Source organism: Melopsittacus undulatus, chromosome 3, assembly GCF_012275295.1.
Source record: "Melopsittacus undulatus isolate bMelUnd1 chromosome 3, bMelUnd1.mat.Z, whole genome shotgun sequence".
Taxonomy (NCBI): Eukaryota; Metazoa; Chordata; class Aves; order Psittaciformes; family Psittaculidae; genus Melopsittacus; species Melopsittacus undulatus.
In genome coordinates, this window is record NC_047529.1 from 105,297,663 (window position 1) to 105,314,644 (window position 16,982).

Sequence of the window (16,982 nt, forward strand, 5' to 3'; positions counted from 1 at the left end):
CTGTGGAAAAAAAACCCAAAAACCTCAGTTTTCTCTCATGCTTCCTGCACAAATTAAAAGCAGGACTGTCCTTGCTGACTGCTCCAAGCCAAGGTACTTCCAACCTTACTGATCTGCAATATATAAGAGTAAAGCAAGAACCTTGGGATGTTTAGCCACTTCTTTCATCTCCTCTTGAGCTTCAGGAATATTCACTGGGACCACTGCATCTTTCAGTAAAGCAGTGTACCGAGGTGCTACTGGGTCTATAACCTACAGAAAACAAACGAGGTGGATCATGAATAAATGACACTGACAGAGAAGTAAGATGTTGCATAAAACAATTGCCACAGAAAAGGAATATTAACTGACATTCTTTATGTTACTGCATATTTTTTATGTTTGTTTTAATGTCACTCTAATCTTAAGGTATAGAAAAGTGAGAAAACAGTGGTAATACTTCACAATTTTCCATCTTTACTGAAATACTTCCAAGTAAAAACTAAGGATTGGGTACTGCTGACACCAAATGTTACCAAATTTATGAGCGAATGCCTTATGGGGAAGACAGTAAAATGTACTTTGATATAGTTCTACTATGCACATAGGCTATTCTTTCTCTCTAGGTAGCTGAATTTAAAGTGATAATTTATGAGTGCAGTTTGTTCTTTTTCTTGAAGGACAAGATCTGATCCCATACTCATTTTTCAGGTCAATACTCCAGCAGAATCAGGGACAGACCTGGCTACACAGGAAGCACCAATTAAGTCTGCAATTTTAACACAGACACATTAGATACTATAATAAGGCAACACCATAACATTGACTTCATCAGGATTTCTACAACATGAATTTGGCAAGGTAAAGATACCTTTATTTTTACCCCCTTTTTTAATCCTGTATTTTATTTTGTCCTGTATTTTCATTGCCCATTTTCAAACTTAACTAACAAGTTTTTCACAGCATTTTTCATACTTGAAATACTGGCTTGCCAGACTGTTCAGAGGCACTTTAAAAGATGATTCAATTAAAATAGTTTAGGTCAAAGGAATCTCCGAGACGTATCAGTTCAACTGGAAAACTAACACAAAGGAAAACACCTGCTCATGTTAAGTGACTTTTTTCCCCCCTCTTTAGTTTATTCCTGCTTAAGTGAAAAGCTACATGGAAATTTTAGAAAGAAAAAGCATTTAGCATCTAATTCTTGACATTAGCAAGTAAGGCGATATGATGATATATTTTTTAAGATGTCACACATTTGCAAGTTCAGTCATTGACAACAGACTTCCAAATGGTAGATGCACACCTTAAAAGAGACTTGTGAATGTATCTCAAAATCAAGGTGTATTATGTGATTTAAATAGTAATTTTGATAATTAAATAACTGAATTTTACAGTGTTATTACCAGGTTCTACTTCACTCATTAAAACTCAAATCCTTCCTTGGATGACAGGTGTTAAAAACAATCAGCAGAATAATTACAGGATAATGTATAAAGTAAGAGCTCAGAGCTACCTGTGTGCAACCAACTGGTTTTGCATGTATTACAGATTTCAAACCATCTGCAGAGATACATGTAAATAAAGATGGCTAATAAATTTAGTATTGCCCAAGGAATTGAGTCTAAGAAGCTCAATTTAAAAACCAATTAAAAAAATGAGCCCTGACAATCCATTGTGCTTTTCCCAAAAATCCAATTCTTAGTCATAAATATATTTATGCAGCAACAGAAAGAACCAATTAATAAACCTTTGTGTATGTAGTAGACCAAATGCAAAAGACATGAATAAATACAAAGACACATGCTAGACAAGCAAAAACTACTTAAATGAACAGATCTGGGTAGTATCTAAGGCAAAACCAAGCAGGAATCCCAATGCAAAATAACAGGTGTTTCCACAATCGCACAAAATATGCCATCAGCATTGTAACACTTCGCCTTATTATAGTGTCCAAGCATCCGCTGCCAAAAAGCAAGTAACCATGTCAAGATGCAATATTCCTTATTTGACATTCAGTCAGAAACATCAGCAGTGCTGGCTTTATCTCTGTGGCGCATCGTCCTTTTGCCACAGAAAGGAAAAGCGGCCAACGTGAATCCAATTGAGGGATATTTGTGTTGAAGTTAACAAATAAGCCAAACCAGAAATGGGCAGCCTTTTGAAACTAGGAATAATGCATTTTCAGTGAGTTTGTAGAGCTCCTGTTATATAAGCAAATGTGACTGTGCTATGGAAGCTGCAAAATGATAGCTTATGCTATGTATGCTTACAGCACTGTAAGCTATATGCTAAGGTAAAAAGCTTTAAGTAATACCTTCTTACAGATAGCTCGCAGCTTGAAAGCAGAAAAATGAAATGCAGTTTTCAGATCAGATTTACAGCAAATATCATTATCTTTCCCCATACTACTAAATAAGGCAAGTCAGTATTGGTGTAGGAGAATCAATAGGATTAGTGCTAGTTCAGGTTACAAAGGGGAGGGGGTGGGAAAACGGGGGACATTCCATTTTCCTGAAAGTGTGCCAAATGATGCAACATATTGCAACTGCTACTTGTTGTAATAAGCACTTTAATGAAGGCTAGATTCTCTACATATCCCAGAAAGAGGGTTTCAGGAGTAGCATCAAATTCAAGTAAGCACATACCTTTTTGTTAAAGGACCAAATTTTATCCCACTCCATATTCACAACAGATCTAGAGGAGCCCTGGGGAAAAGCCAGAACAAAACACATTAATATAAACATTAGAGCTCTTAGACTTATTTAATACAAAGCTCTTTAAAGACTACAAATCCTCTACAGTTTGCCTTCATCAAAAGTTTAGAAGGACAACTTTAGCTTGCAAAATAAACACTTTGAAAAGTGTGAAACCTGAAAAAAAAAACAAACAACTTGTCCTTACCAAGTGAGATTCGAAGAATCAGAGTAAATACCCACCTGAGCAGCAATAAATTGTTTTAGCCCTTCAACTGTCATGCCTCTTCTTAGGACACCACGCACAGTGGGAAATCTTGGGTCATCCCTAGTAAAGACATTTCATTAGTGTCACATGTTGAGTTTTACCTATTATTTACACTGATCAAAAACTTCACTAATAATGCCACAAGTAGAATGCACAGCTTCAGTGTATTTTGCTTGTGTGAATTAAGAACTAAATGAGAAGACCTAACTGAAAAGACTGAGCTCTCATCCATACAAAATGTACAGTGCAGATCTCTTCTACTTCACCTCAGAGAGGGAAGCCAACCCTCAGTGAAGTGGCTCTTTTCCTCTATCTATTCAATCTTAAGTTTCTCAAAAACAAGCAAAGCAAAAATTATGTTCTATCACATTACTTCCCTTCCAATGGCACCTGAATAAAGAAGCCTGAAACAAAAGGCTTCTTTCTTGCTCAAGAGAAACCAGAAAGAGATGAGTGACAGGACAATGTTATCTCTCAATGACATAAGTGATAGAATTACACGATTTTCTCATGCAACAAATAAAAAGGTCCTATCTGAAGTATAAAATATGTGCTGGTGAGAACACAAGTCAAACCTTGGTGAGGACCTAACAGAGAGGCTTAGGGAAAGAGAGGTCATCCTAAGACCAGCTACACCACAAATACTTCCAACACAGTTGAAAAATAGAACCAACAGAAAAAGCACACTTCGCACATCTAAGCAAAGTAAGCAAGCGGTCTAGGAAATTGCATAAAATGATGTTCCCACAGGCTGAGCACAGAATCTCCTAGAACCAGCTCAGGAAAAACACTACAAGCAGCTGTCTGACTTAGCGTTATTCATGGATTTCTTCAGACACCTCAACCATGAGGACTTCAGATGGTGTGCCCCCACAGTGGGAATGAACAAAGGAGCCTCTCTAGACTTCAAACTACTTGCAGAAGTGTAAACGCAAGGCTCATCCTTTCTAGGAAAATGCATTATCTGCAGAAATGCAGTTACCATGAAAAGAACAGAAAGAAGTTGGGGAGGGCCATCAGGAGGGAAGTAGCAGAACAGATTTGACTAGATGGATAGGACCAGAAGTTGTTCAATTCAGGTCCCCTTCTGGCATTGCTCAGGAATGCAGCTGATGACTCAGAGTGGAAAATGTGTAAGTAGCACCCATAGCAAGGGCCAGAGTCCAAAAATAAGCTACCTCATGCTTATTATAGGATACAAATATTTATGTACACAGTTACTGCAGAGTAGTAAACAGCCATAGTGTACATGCAGAAGCCACTGTAATTATTCTATCTTCTTAATTATTGTTCACTTAATCAATTCTTGCTGCTTTGATGTCTAAGTATTGTCCAAAACAGAGAATGTGCAGCAGCCACAAACACCTTAAAGAACAAAGCTGAACTACAACCATGTAACGTACCATCCATCCACAAGCCCTTCATTGACAAACCATGTAAGCTTTCTCTTAGAGAGCACAGTGTTGTTGAGGTTTAACCGGCTGTATTCCCATATATATGGCTTCCTTATGCCCAGTGCCTCAATGATCCAATAGAATTGTTCATCTCTGTCATGGTATTCAGTTGTTCTCAGTGCATGTGTGACCCCTTCAATACTGTCAACAATGGGGCAGGCAAAGTCGTATGTGGGATAAACCCTGAGAAGAAAATACTTTAATTAGCAAGGTACAAAAACAAAATACTTGTCTCACATGTAAACATTTAAACTAAACTCAATTCTTATTTATATATTAGAAATATTTATAATCTGTGATCCTGAAAACTTCTACATTAAGACTAAACCAGCCTAAACACAACAAACTAACCACAAAAAGAGCCAGAGGGCATTAAATTTTTAAAACAAAGCAAGCCTTCAACTGATCATAGCCTTAATATTAAAGACTAAAAAAAGTCCTACACTGCTATTGTTCCTTTCAAAATTCCTGACTTAAGGGGTCTGCTTTTTTTTTCCCTTAAATATCAAAAGGAATTCAGTTCACTGAATAATGAGCAAAGCTTTCATGTTTAAAGCCAAACCTCTATCCACAGACAGAGCTTTACTATTATACACACATTAAATTAATGTTTCCAAAAAGGGACTTGTTGGCTGGAAACAGAGGTTTCAAATAAGCACTGAACCATAGTCTTGAACGACTGGGTTACTTCAATGCACAATGCAGTTACTTCAATTGCACAAAGACAGCAGTTGCTGTAAAAATGGAAGCAGCCATTCAGATAAGTAGATCAAGAATATATTATAGCAATACAAGGTTGTAGCAGTGTAAAATTCCCATGGTTCTGTTTAAGCTCCAAGAGCTAAAGCAAACACCTTTGTTGTCCAAAACCCATCAAGTTTCAACTCATGCTTTGATTCAAAGCTCTTCCCCAACATACGATGTATTTATGGACCAAAACTGAAATAATATTCACTGCTGACCATGATGGCCAGCTCAGCTCACAGGTTTTAAAAGTCCTTTGCTGAAGCTTCAGGAAGTCAAGGGACTCATTACATATTCTGTCTAAAAAATTCTAAGAGGTTACAACCATTAGAAGAAAGTTACAGAGGGAAAGAGCAAGAATTACAGCCCACACAAGGAGGGAGCAGACATACTTGTAGGTACTTCCAGTACGTGGGTGAGGCTGGTTTTTACAACGATAAAGGGTTGGATCTCTCATACATCCATTGTTACTACTCATATCTATTTTTGCTCGTAGACAACAAGTTTGTCCATATTCTGTTCCCTTTTTCATTTCTTCCCACATTTGTAGGTTCTTATTAACACCTAAGACCAATAAAAATAAATTATTTTCTAAGGTATTATGAAGTTGATATGAAACCATAATCAACCACTACTGCAGTAACAAAAAGCAATGTCACCCCCTCTTTAGACACTGGAATTCATTTTCACACATTTTACATTTAGAATTGTTTTAAAAGTGGTGACGAATTCATACATACACAAATTTACTGCAACTTTCTAAATACACTTATTCCAGCCTTGCAGAACAAAGCACTAAACACTCCCAAGCTCCTGTAAGGACCTTAGAAATATGCAAATAGTCATCTCAACTATTTTTTTTAATAAAAATCACAGAATCATAGAATAGTTAGGGTTGGAAAGGACCTTAAGATCATCTAGTTCCAATCCCCCTGCCATGGGCAGGGACACCTCACACTAAAACATATCACCCAGAGCTTCATCCAACCTGGCCTTGAACACAGCCAGGGATGGAGCATTTACCACTTCTTTGGGCAACCCATTCCAGTGCCTCACCACCCTCACAGTAAAGAATTTCTTCCTTATACCTAACATGAACCAAGTTTTGATGCCAAATTAAGAAGATAAGAAGACAGAAGCTTAAAATATCGTACAGTTATTTCTGTGTTTAGATTCCACTCTTTGCTCACGTTCCGCTTTCATTTGTTCTGCAGGAGTATCATCCACATACGCCTTCCCTTCTTGAATAAGCTTCTCAGCATACTTCATTATTGTTTCAAAATGATCTGAGGTATATGTAAATTGATCTGGTTTGATGTGCAGCATTGCAACATCTTCAAGAATAACCTGAAAAGTGGGAAATTGTATACTGTAATATTCAGGAAAGCTAGTTTTCTTGAACTTCTATCCTCATCATGCCAGATGTGGTGTTTTTAATGCTCTATTGTCCAGGAAGGATAACCCACAAGAATAACATGACACGCATGAAAGAAAACAGAGGCAAGCATTTATCATTCATTCATTAATTCACAGGCTGTAATTATATGAGATCAGACTTTAAAATTATGAGATTAGACTTAATTTAACTTTAAGAAAGAGGTAGGACAAGAAAATGTCCTAAACAAGAAAATGTTTCATTTATAGAATGAAAACAAGTGTACTGCAAGAGTTGTGTATCTACGTACTGTAAAATAAGTATTGGGAAAGAGAAGAAATAAGCTACCAGTAAAAGAGCTTTAAGCTTTGTAAGGTGAAGATGATGGGAATTTCTTCCAAGCATTAGACTTCAGTGCGATATTGATAGTGTAAGTCTAGTACAAAAAAAGCGTGGAAGAGCAGACCTGCTTGTCATTTACCTCTGGATTAGCTATATAGTGAATGGATTTCCCTGCTCTTTCACCATACCTTTTCAAAGTCTTCTTTCTCTTTTTCTGGATTTGTGTCATCAAATCTCATAATAAGCTTGCCTTTAAAGTTAACTTGGTAGTGCTGATTCAGCAGAGCAGCTTTGGCATGACCAATATGCAGATAACTAAAAAGGAAATAAAAAAATATGTGCACCAGCACTTCTTCAGATAGATTTCTTTTTAGGGAGGGAAGGGGAACAAATGGAAAGCAATATCCAAGTCTAACAAAAAAACCAACCCAGGATATTTGCGTAAATACTATGCATTTATGGAAGTAGATTGTGTTTTTCTACCATAAATTTAGCAGCTGTTACAAATACTTAAATCTGTATATTAGGATATCACTACGGATATAAAGATAGGACTACAATTATCTTCAATTTTACAGGTTAACTTAAACCAACCGTTGATGAACCTCAGTAGCAGCTACCAGACAATCTAAAGCCACCACATTCAGAAGAGTGGAATTTTCTGAAATGGTGATTACTGTGTATTTTTAACATAAGCTAAAAGCTACTGTCAATTTAAACTAAATATAAAAAACCCAAATCCACAAATGAAAATCCCTTCCAAAAAAAGTTTTGAATATGTGTCCTTTAACAACAGTATTTTAAATAAAATACTATAATTAAGACACTAAAAGCAACTAATGTAACATGAGAACAATATGTGTTACACACATACATGCACATAATATATAACTTATTTTTGAACAATAGCTTATACTGGACTAATAAAGAGACATTACTACAGCAGTGACAATGCTGAACAGCCAGCTTAATAAAGAAATGCAAATCATGGAAATCTTACAGCTCATCAAGCAATTCCAAAAGGAAACAGAAAATTAAAAGCTGGCTGAAAGCTATGTTTATTAAATTGGTTCTCAGATCTCCACTCTATGGTCTTTAAGGAGTCTGTGTTTTAGGACTGCGTACTGTCTGGACCCCTGAGCCAAAGGCATCAATTACATATCTGCTGTGAAGCTTCCCGAAGCAAGGCTATCCCATTGCTGTATCTTTCCCTTCTCAAATCTAAGCTTCCTTGAGAAACACTATGAGTCCTTTCATCCAACCCCTAAAGTATATATGGACAAAGCTTTAAATACTCTTTTGGCTTAAAAGTCTTTTCTAATAAGCTAATTAACATCCTCATCAAAGCACACTTTTTTGTGTTTTTCTAGAAGAAAAACATAAAGAGAACCTTCTCTAAGTATTTGCTTCTTACCCACTTGCTTCAGGGGGAAATCTTACAATGACCTTTCCCATCTCTGCACCAGGAAGTTCAACAAACTTTCCAACATCGGCTTTCTTTTCTGTTGCCTTAAAAATTAAAAAGACATAATTATAGATCACATTAGCTGTATAATCATATATAAAGCTCTAGGTAACAGCTTCTGCACCAACATATCCTTTCAAATCAGACAATAAATGGCTGCTATATCAGACCCCAAATTCATCTCTTCACAACTTTCACATTACTCTTAGTCCATCAAAAGGAGATTAATTCTGGAGTTTTAAGTTACTGTTTTCAAATTCGATCCAGGACTGAGAAGTCCCACCAAGTTCTTTAATTTATTCCACTGAAGAAAATTTACTAGCCAAGTTTTTATATCTTGGTGTTCTTAACCTGAATGGAATCAACAAGTTTGATCAAACCAAAGACTGCAATCTTTGCAGGTCTATCAGGATCTCAAAATCCTCTTAAGAAAAAGCAAACAATATAACTAAGGATCACTGCTGATTAAGAGGTGCCATTTTAACATGATTCCATGTAAGCACTGGACTACACCACTCATCCCTTTCTAAATATGAAAGGGACAGATTTATCTTTAAACAAAAGTTTACAATAATGTAGTTTACTGTACAACTGATTCCTTTTAACTTTTAATTCTCCAACTTACTAAAATAATTTGTCTAATAGTGTATTCACACAAATAAAGCTACTCCCTTCAGAGAGAGCACATCTTACCATTTTAACCTTTGATGTATCAGAAGCCCACTTGGCTCCTACTGCCTGAAAAGCACGCTGTGCCTCAAGAAAGCCATACCACCGTTTTGCATGGACAGGAGCTTTGTTTTGCTGCAATTGCTCTTGCCATACATTATTACCTGTTAGAAAAAAACAATTTGCCAAGCTATTGAATTATGAATATGAAATGATTACTGAGAGCAATTTAAGACCAAGAGAAACTTATTATGTCTAAAAAAAATCTACTTACCCTCTCTTCTGAAAAGACATAGTCATGGGGATGTAAGAAATGCTAAAGCAAATTAAACAAACTCCCTCCAACCCCAAACCATACTGCATCCTTTCTTGGATTCATCAAAGCATAAGGGGGAGGTGGACACATGGCTGAGGAACATAATGTTTTTCTTCCCATCACCCACCTCCAAATTAATAACTTCTTTTCAAGACAGAAATACATGATATCCCTCTACTGTGTCTACAGTGGATGCTCTCTAAGCATTAGCAGAAGTGAAGCATATATCAATATTACCCTTTATTTCTGAGGGACTGTATTCCCACAATCTAATTTTCAAGGAACACAACTTCACTAGGAAGATTATGATGGGAAAAGGGAAAAAAAAAAAAAAAAAAAAAGAAGTACACTCCCTTCAGATTTCACTCAAGAGCAGCAACTTTGGAAAAAATACCTTTTAATCTCGAATATGCCTTTTCCTTCCACAAGGAATTTGGTTATGCTGACTGGTAGACTGACACCTATCAACTTTAGACATACATCTAAGAATATAAAAACAAAAGCCATAAAAACAGATCATAAAGGTTCTTTTAACCTCTGAAGGGTATATCACAGAGTAATGTATACCTCTTTCAATAACTCAAACACAACACCAAAGAAACTTCCTCTACTAATAAAGTCATTGAAAAGTCTGTGTACGTAATTTTACTCTGTATTACAAAATAATTTAAATATTTAATCCAAAATTTTGGGCCATAGCAAATTCTCAAGTTTAGGCACCATGTAATAAAAAGAAAATCATACTGATACCTTTTAGTACAGCCCATACACACAAGTCTGCGAGACTCAGAGCATTTCCAACCAAGTACGTTCTTAGAGACAGAGAGTGGTTGAGCTCTTGGACTGCTGAAAGAAACTGTTTGGCAGCAGCTAACTTCGTAGCACTGAACTCCAGCCAATGGTCAATCTAGTTTTAAGGGACAAAAGATAGTCGAAGTTACTAATGGGATGAGAAAGCTTGTTAAATAAATAAACAATCCATTTATCCGCTGAACAGAAAATATTAACTGGAATATAAGCATTAAGTATATTGGACAATAAATCATAATATATACTTAAAGAATATTTAAAATAAAATATACTGAAACATTCTTCCAGTACTATATTAACTGCTTAATTTTCTTCCTTGAGGTTGTATTCAAACTGCAGAAAATACTGACTAAAGCTATTCCCATTGGTAAAAATCATCAGCAGTTCTAACGTACTTATTTATCACACACAGTATATAATAGTCATCATTATCCTTCAAATATTTAGTTACTGCGTTTGTGACCTACTTGAACTTCCTGGTACTACTACAGGATAAGTATGCCATTTTCCCCTCAGTCCCTATCTTCCCTGCCTCAACTCCTGTAAGATTTAAGGCAATCAAATCCCTCCCCCACCTCATTTCCCTCCCCCTCTCCCACAAAACTGTCCTCTCCTATAAAAAAGAAAAAAAAATACATTTTGGAACATAAAAAACCCCACACTAATCAGGCCCTTGGTTAATAATGTAGCCCTGTCTATAAACTGAATCCCTCAATCCTGTAAGAGATCCAGTTTCTCTTCCAGTCCTCTGTCCTTATTTCATGTGCAAGTGTTCTGTAAACTGCATCAGGAATCCTTCCAATATTTGAGCTGACGTGGCAGGCACAGATGTAATTACACCACCAAAGAATTCAGTTCAGTCATTTGCAGTTATGCTCCACAACATTTGTACTACAAGTGCAGTTGTCATTGTACTTCTCAAAGCACAGCATTATTTCTGAAAGATGCAGAAGTGAAAAGTAGTATTTTATCAGAAATACTCATCTTGAAAGAGTGTTTGCAGAGGTCTCAGCTTAACTTAAAAACAAGGGCTTTGGTCAGGGTTTAAATAGCCTCAAGGCAGCCTACAACTTTTTAAATGCCTTAGGAGCAATATACTAAGACAAAAGACTAAGACAACACTTCTCTTGAAACAGCTATAAGGGTTGAAGAGTGATTACTACTAGCTTCAAGTAGTTGTGGAAAAGAGCAGAATCAAGTCCTTCTGTCCCTCCCCACATTTCACAGGAAATAAATTTCAATTTATGTGTTAGCTTCAGCAACCAACTCAAAATTTAGCACGATTATTCTAAGCTGGACTCCAGAGGAATTCCCTCTCATTTCATATAATACCCATAGCTCCTAATAACTTCTTGTAATCTGTGTTAGCAAGGAACATAGAAAAGACTTCTCTCTAGGACAAAAATTGTGGTGCTCTCATGGCACCAGGAGGGAAGCACTATGGAATACAGGACTTTATCCAAGGGAACACTCCATCTATGTGGCAATGTCTTGACACATTTCACTGGATGAAACTGGGGACTGGGTTTTGTCCACAGCAAAAAATAATTCAGCATTTCAATACCATAAATTGTTCTTTGGTGTTACACTGAAGGTCACAAGGTAACAACTGATGAAGATGATGATGATGATGAGAGATGAGGAAAGGGAAGACGGAACATTGTAGATGTTCCCATTCCAACCTGAATTGTCTTGTTATTAAACTGCCAGGTTCAGAGTTGTGGTTGTAGGGGCAGGATAAGGGCAACCCTTTTAAAGCTCCTATTTACAACTCTTCTTTACAAGAAGCAGCAAGCTTAAGAAAACAAAACCCTCAGTGTCACACATAGTTGGAACCTCAGTCTAACAATAAAATGCAGAACAATACACACAAGTTCCAAAAGAAAACCAAAACAAAGAAAACAAAAACTTTGCTCACAGACCAAAAGAGAGGATAAAAATTAAAAAAAAAAAAAAAAAAGGCATGATTAATTCTCACCTCAGTGTGTTCCAACAGATTTGAGCCATACAACCCAGCAGAACCAGCAACTCTAGCCAGGTAACGAGCTATTGAATTCACATCAGTAAATGAAACCTGACTAAAAAAAGAAAGAGGCAAGATAAAGGTATGTTAAATTACTACCTCGAGTTCAAGTTTAATTGTACATAGTTGAAACATGTGTAAAGCAAAGCAAAATAGTTTCTGGGTGAACCAACCGGTACCAGGTCACCAGAAAAAAAAAAAAGAAGTATCTAGCAAAGCATGTATCAGTCCTTGCTTTTTTACCACCAGATGCAACAACAACCTTCTAGACATAAAGCAATTTTTAGATAAACAGAAGTTAAAGAAATAAAACTCTGATTATTCTTTCAAAGAATAAAACACTCTCTTCACATCTTACAGAATGCGGAAGTACAACCCGAGCTACATGTTTTCCAGAACACATGAAGCTAGATCAATATTTGTTCTCTTTTCATACATGAAGGATGATTTTTCAAAGTTCCTGGAGAATCTATAGATGAATCAAGAGGTTTCCACCCAGGGTTTAAGGGCAATTATGAAGACAAGAAACCCTATTCATTTGTTACTCACTTCACTCAATTCACACTTCAGAGAGACTATCCCCTGTAGAAGAAACCTGGCTGTATTTCTAGTTTTTACTCAGTCTTCTCTAGATAAAAAGTCTAACTTGAATTTGCTTTTCCTTCTCAATAGATCTGGAAGCAGAAGGACCTCCAAAGAGTATACTATTTTCTGTGTACTAATCTCCCTTTTCTACCTGACATACAGCATTACAAAGACTGCATACTGATAAAAATCTAGCTTTAAATTAATCTAAGATAAATGGGAACATTTTCATTAAATATTTACCAAAGCAAAAGCTTCAAAAATAACCTTTAAAATAAAACTTTCCAGAGAACTAGCTGATAGCCAAGTTTTAGCTAGTAAGTGAAAAGTTCGTCACCAGATTTTAACTGCACTTCAAAATATAACCTAGAAGAATAACAAATGAAATGTTCTCTCTTGTTCAAGTCATTAGAACTAATGTTTTCCTGGGAGGAAAAAAAAGTAAAATCAACATCTAAAACATCCCAAATGAATTTCAGGTCATGCCAAAATAAGACAGCTTCAGCAGAATTGATGCCATGAAATCCATTTAGCAAAAGCATTAGCTGAGATAAGAGTTCAGCCGATGCTTCTCAAGTTACAGATATACTTTAAACATACTTTAAAATAGAGAATCAATTTTTTTAATGATTGTGCAACCAAGCAAAAGAGAATACAATATTAAGGTTTGGAATAACTTCTTCAACATAATTCAACACCAGGGATAAGAGGACCCTAACATAAAAAATTCCATCTGATGGAACCATGATTCTAGATATTAACCACATGTTACCAAAGTGCAGAGAAGGAGCTTTTGCTTTACATTTCTGACAATTTCCATTACAGCTAAAATGCCTGTTTCTGCAATATAGTGGGAAGAAGACATGGCAATATGAAATTATTTAATAACATAAAATTTCAAAGCCAAGTTCATCAATCTGGATTATTCCAAGGTCATCCCCATATGTCACAAGTGTACATGCACATGTATTATCCTCTGGTATATTTATACACACACTGCCTACAATGTGAAAGGAAAATGAAACCAAAACTAATACTGTTTCAGGGTAGAATCTCATGTAACTAAAAAATATCCGATTAATTCTCATTATGTAAGTTGTGTCCCACATATGCATAGCACACCCTAAAATTATTAATGCTGTAGCAGCTGAGTGCCAATATGCCACATTTCTCTTGCTTCAATCCAAAAAAAAAGAAAAATCACAAATTCAATGACAGCACTAGACATAAAATCAGCTATTGCAGTAAGAATTAACTCCTATTTGAGTTCAAGTCTAACATTTCAAACAGACTCATATCTGAGCTCAAGTCTAATGTCCAGATATTGTGTTTAATAAGGCAATATCTGCACCAGTAAAACAATCATTATGACTGAAGACTGTGAATCATCTTCTACTTTGCTTTTTTGCAGAAATATGGACACAGCGACAAGCTCTTTCCCCTAAGGTTAGAAGACAGTGAAAAAAGTTCAGTGTTGATTCATGAGGATCAGGTCAAGAGCTCTGCAATACAACATAAAAATACCATGTTGCACTAATAACCATTCTACAGATACCCAGCAATTCAAATTTATGATGCATCTACTGAAATAGGTTATAAAATGCAAGTTTGTTTTTTGAAGGAACAGACTGCTGACGATCATGATTAAAAGCTTACAGGTATGATCACTAATTCCAAACTCACCATAGCTTCAACAAACTTTAAGTCAGGAATGCAATGTTTATGGGTCAAAATATGTACTTTACTGGAGATGCTAGATATCAGAGGGGTACATCTCCTCTTGCTATCCAGGTATTCTACCTCATGGAAGGCAAGATGACAATGCAGCTTCCCAAAATTAACAGCATTAGTCCTGCATTTCTGATCTATGTATGATCCTACTCAGATCCTAAAACCAACTTTTGTGCCCAACTTGAAAATATTTATTCCAATGGCAGAGTATTTTTAGAAGGAGACAATGGATTTTCAAAACATTTTCCAAAATTCTTTCTACAGGATGCAGATGGATGGCATGGCATAATGAATTAGCACTTTTCTGAGATAACACCATGCCTTCACTTAAATGCAGCAGTGAGCCCAAAACAGTGCCATATAAACCTTTGACATTCATTGCAGCACATATGTACAAGGTCCAAGGAACCTTGCGTATACCAGTCTTGCTTAATATAAAATGGTTTTGCTTTTGATACTCCATGGCATCTCAAAAAACCAAATACCTAAACAATAAAGTGACTGGCACAGCATAAAGGATTAGATGTAAGTGCATGCTAATAAAAATACCAAAACTTTTTCCATAAAGATCAAGTTTGGAATATATTGTAAATGTTTTGCCTGTGCTACAAAGAGACATCAGTGATGCAGTGATGAATAGAACTCTATTCTTCTCTTCCTCCTACCTGTAAAGGTTACAGTCAATGTTACACCATGTGATTTCTAAAACTGCTGACCCAAAGCTGGAAGGAGAGATGCAAAGTCACTTACTCAGACACACAGAGGATGGTTTCTTTGCCTTCTTCCACTGCAATTTCAACATCATTCTTCACATGCTCCACTGTCAGCAGAGCTCCTTTAAAAATAAGACGAGAAAAAGATACTGAATTTTCTTCCAGAAAAGATATCTTTCATCACAGCAACAAAACAATTACATTTCTTATTAAATAGGACCAGGGGACCAAACTGGCTCCTTCAAGTAGGATTGTCCAGGAAAGAAATTAATGTTCAGCCTCATATGCAAGAGGCTTCTTATTCTTGGCAATCCTTACAGCTTTGAATTGATAATGTCCAGCATTTAGTAACCCGCAGTGAGCTCAGCAAGTGTTAGCAGCAATACATTTTGCTTCTTAAGGGTATTGTAAAAATCAGTGCTGTCCCCCGCTATAGGTGGGGAGCGTAATCAAATTGGTTTAAATTATTGAACAGCATTGTAATGTACTCCATCCTAGCCCTGACATATGCATCAAAGGAGATCAATTACTGAATATACCAGTACTTTCTGAACAAGGACGAGACTATTTTTAATGTGATTTAATGTTTATGAAAAGATTAGCCACTCAAAATGAAGAAACTATCCATAAAAGTGCAGGAAGTTTATACAGGGTTTTCAGAGCAAGTAGTTCAGCAGGGAGAGTAAAAGGCAGTCTCTAGGAAATAAAAGAATTTTTTGAAGTTTTTAGGCTACACTGTCAACTGAATAGCTCTGCTAATATTCCAAGTGCCTTGATGCAAACGTGCTCTGATCTCAATGATCTATAGCATGACACAGTTGCTCAAACAAAGCACTAACTTGGCTGTATTTCTGGATTGGCTCTGGTCCAGATTCAGCCTACTGAGCATAAGTAAAGAAGCTTGTGTTCTTTTGCTTCACTCAGAAGCATGCACAAAGACAGCAAGTTTTTGCATAGGCAAGTATTACTTAAATTAACCTAGCCAAAGGACTATACTGTAGGTCTTGAAAGGCATCTAACCTGTTACAGTGCTCATAGTGTGCCGTGCATCTTATCTCCCCTAGAACAACACCCAGACTACCCAAGGCAGATGATGTAAGCTATTAATACACTGGCCTAAATACAAAGCACTTGAGCTAGGAATTCCCTAGCTCACCCCTGCTCAGCTGCAGAACCGTCTTGCAGCCTTAAGCTTTTATCAACAGTAAGTCAAGGTTCTTCACCCCATTAGTTACTTGTAGAATTCAAAATGACATCCCTTGCGCAATATGTTTGTAAGATGTGTAAGTATTTTAATAACACGCATGGAAATGCTTTGAAGTTGAAAAGCATTATGCGTACCAAGCTATGTAATTAATACTAATAGCACTAAAAGCTACTACACTTTTCCCAGTGCACAGTGGATGAATAGTACAAAGTAGAAATGAGTAGGATGAGTGTGCTTGTCTTCTCAATACAAATGTTTACTGAAGTGTTTCCTCTGTAATAGTTCTAAAATAATTATGTAATCTCCTGAATTACATCTCTAGTGCCACTCACCAGTTATCAAGAGATAAGAATCGTCCAACCCCCCCCCCAATCCGTGTTAATCAGCCCATACTGCATCATATCTTTGCTAACAAATTGGTATAAATAAGTATCAGGAAAAACATTATTTAAAACTTGTATATTACACCTTAAGTCAATAGTTACACAAGTTGTATTCAATTCTGAAATGCATTTAGGAATAACAGCATGAAAAAGAATCAGTGAAGTGAGATGAAGAATGTGAAGAAAATATACTCTGAATAGTTAGAATGGAAAAGAGGTATG

The 16,982-nt window shown here is 36.3% G+C and overlaps 1 protein-coding gene across 3 annotated transcripts in view; it reads right to left on the reverse strand.

Annotated features, from left to right (window-relative positions):
* The window catches only part of EPRS1 (glutamyl-prolyl-tRNA synthetase 1), a 37,880-nt gene that overhangs the window by 20,066 nt on the left and 832 nt on the right, over window positions 1-16,982 (reverse strand). For all 3 annotated transcript variants that reach the window (XM_005151884.3, XM_005151883.3, XM_031051659.2), the window contains exons 2-13: window positions 15,208-15,292; window positions 12,097-12,196; window positions 10,059-10,215; window positions 9,017-9,156; window positions 8,273-8,367; window positions 7,047-7,173; window positions 6,296-6,488; window positions 5,534-5,705; window positions 4,347-4,580; window positions 2,919-3,003; window positions 2,628-2,687; window positions 142-252 (exon numbers count right to left, since the gene is read on the reverse strand). In XM_005151884.3, coding sequence (XP_005151941.2) covers window positions 142-252; window positions 2,628-2,687; window positions 2,919-3,003; window positions 4,347-4,580; window positions 5,534-5,705; window positions 6,296-6,488; window positions 7,047-7,173; window positions 8,273-8,367; window positions 9,017-9,156; window positions 10,059-10,215; window positions 12,097-12,196; window positions 15,208-15,292 — 1,559 coding nt within the window. The remainder of the gene's footprint in view (window positions 1-141; window positions 253-2,627; window positions 2,688-2,918; window positions 3,004-4,346; window positions 4,581-5,533; window positions 5,706-6,295; window positions 6,489-7,046; window positions 7,174-8,272; window positions 8,368-9,016; window positions 9,157-10,058; window positions 10,216-12,096; window positions 12,197-15,207; window positions 15,293-16,982) is intronic.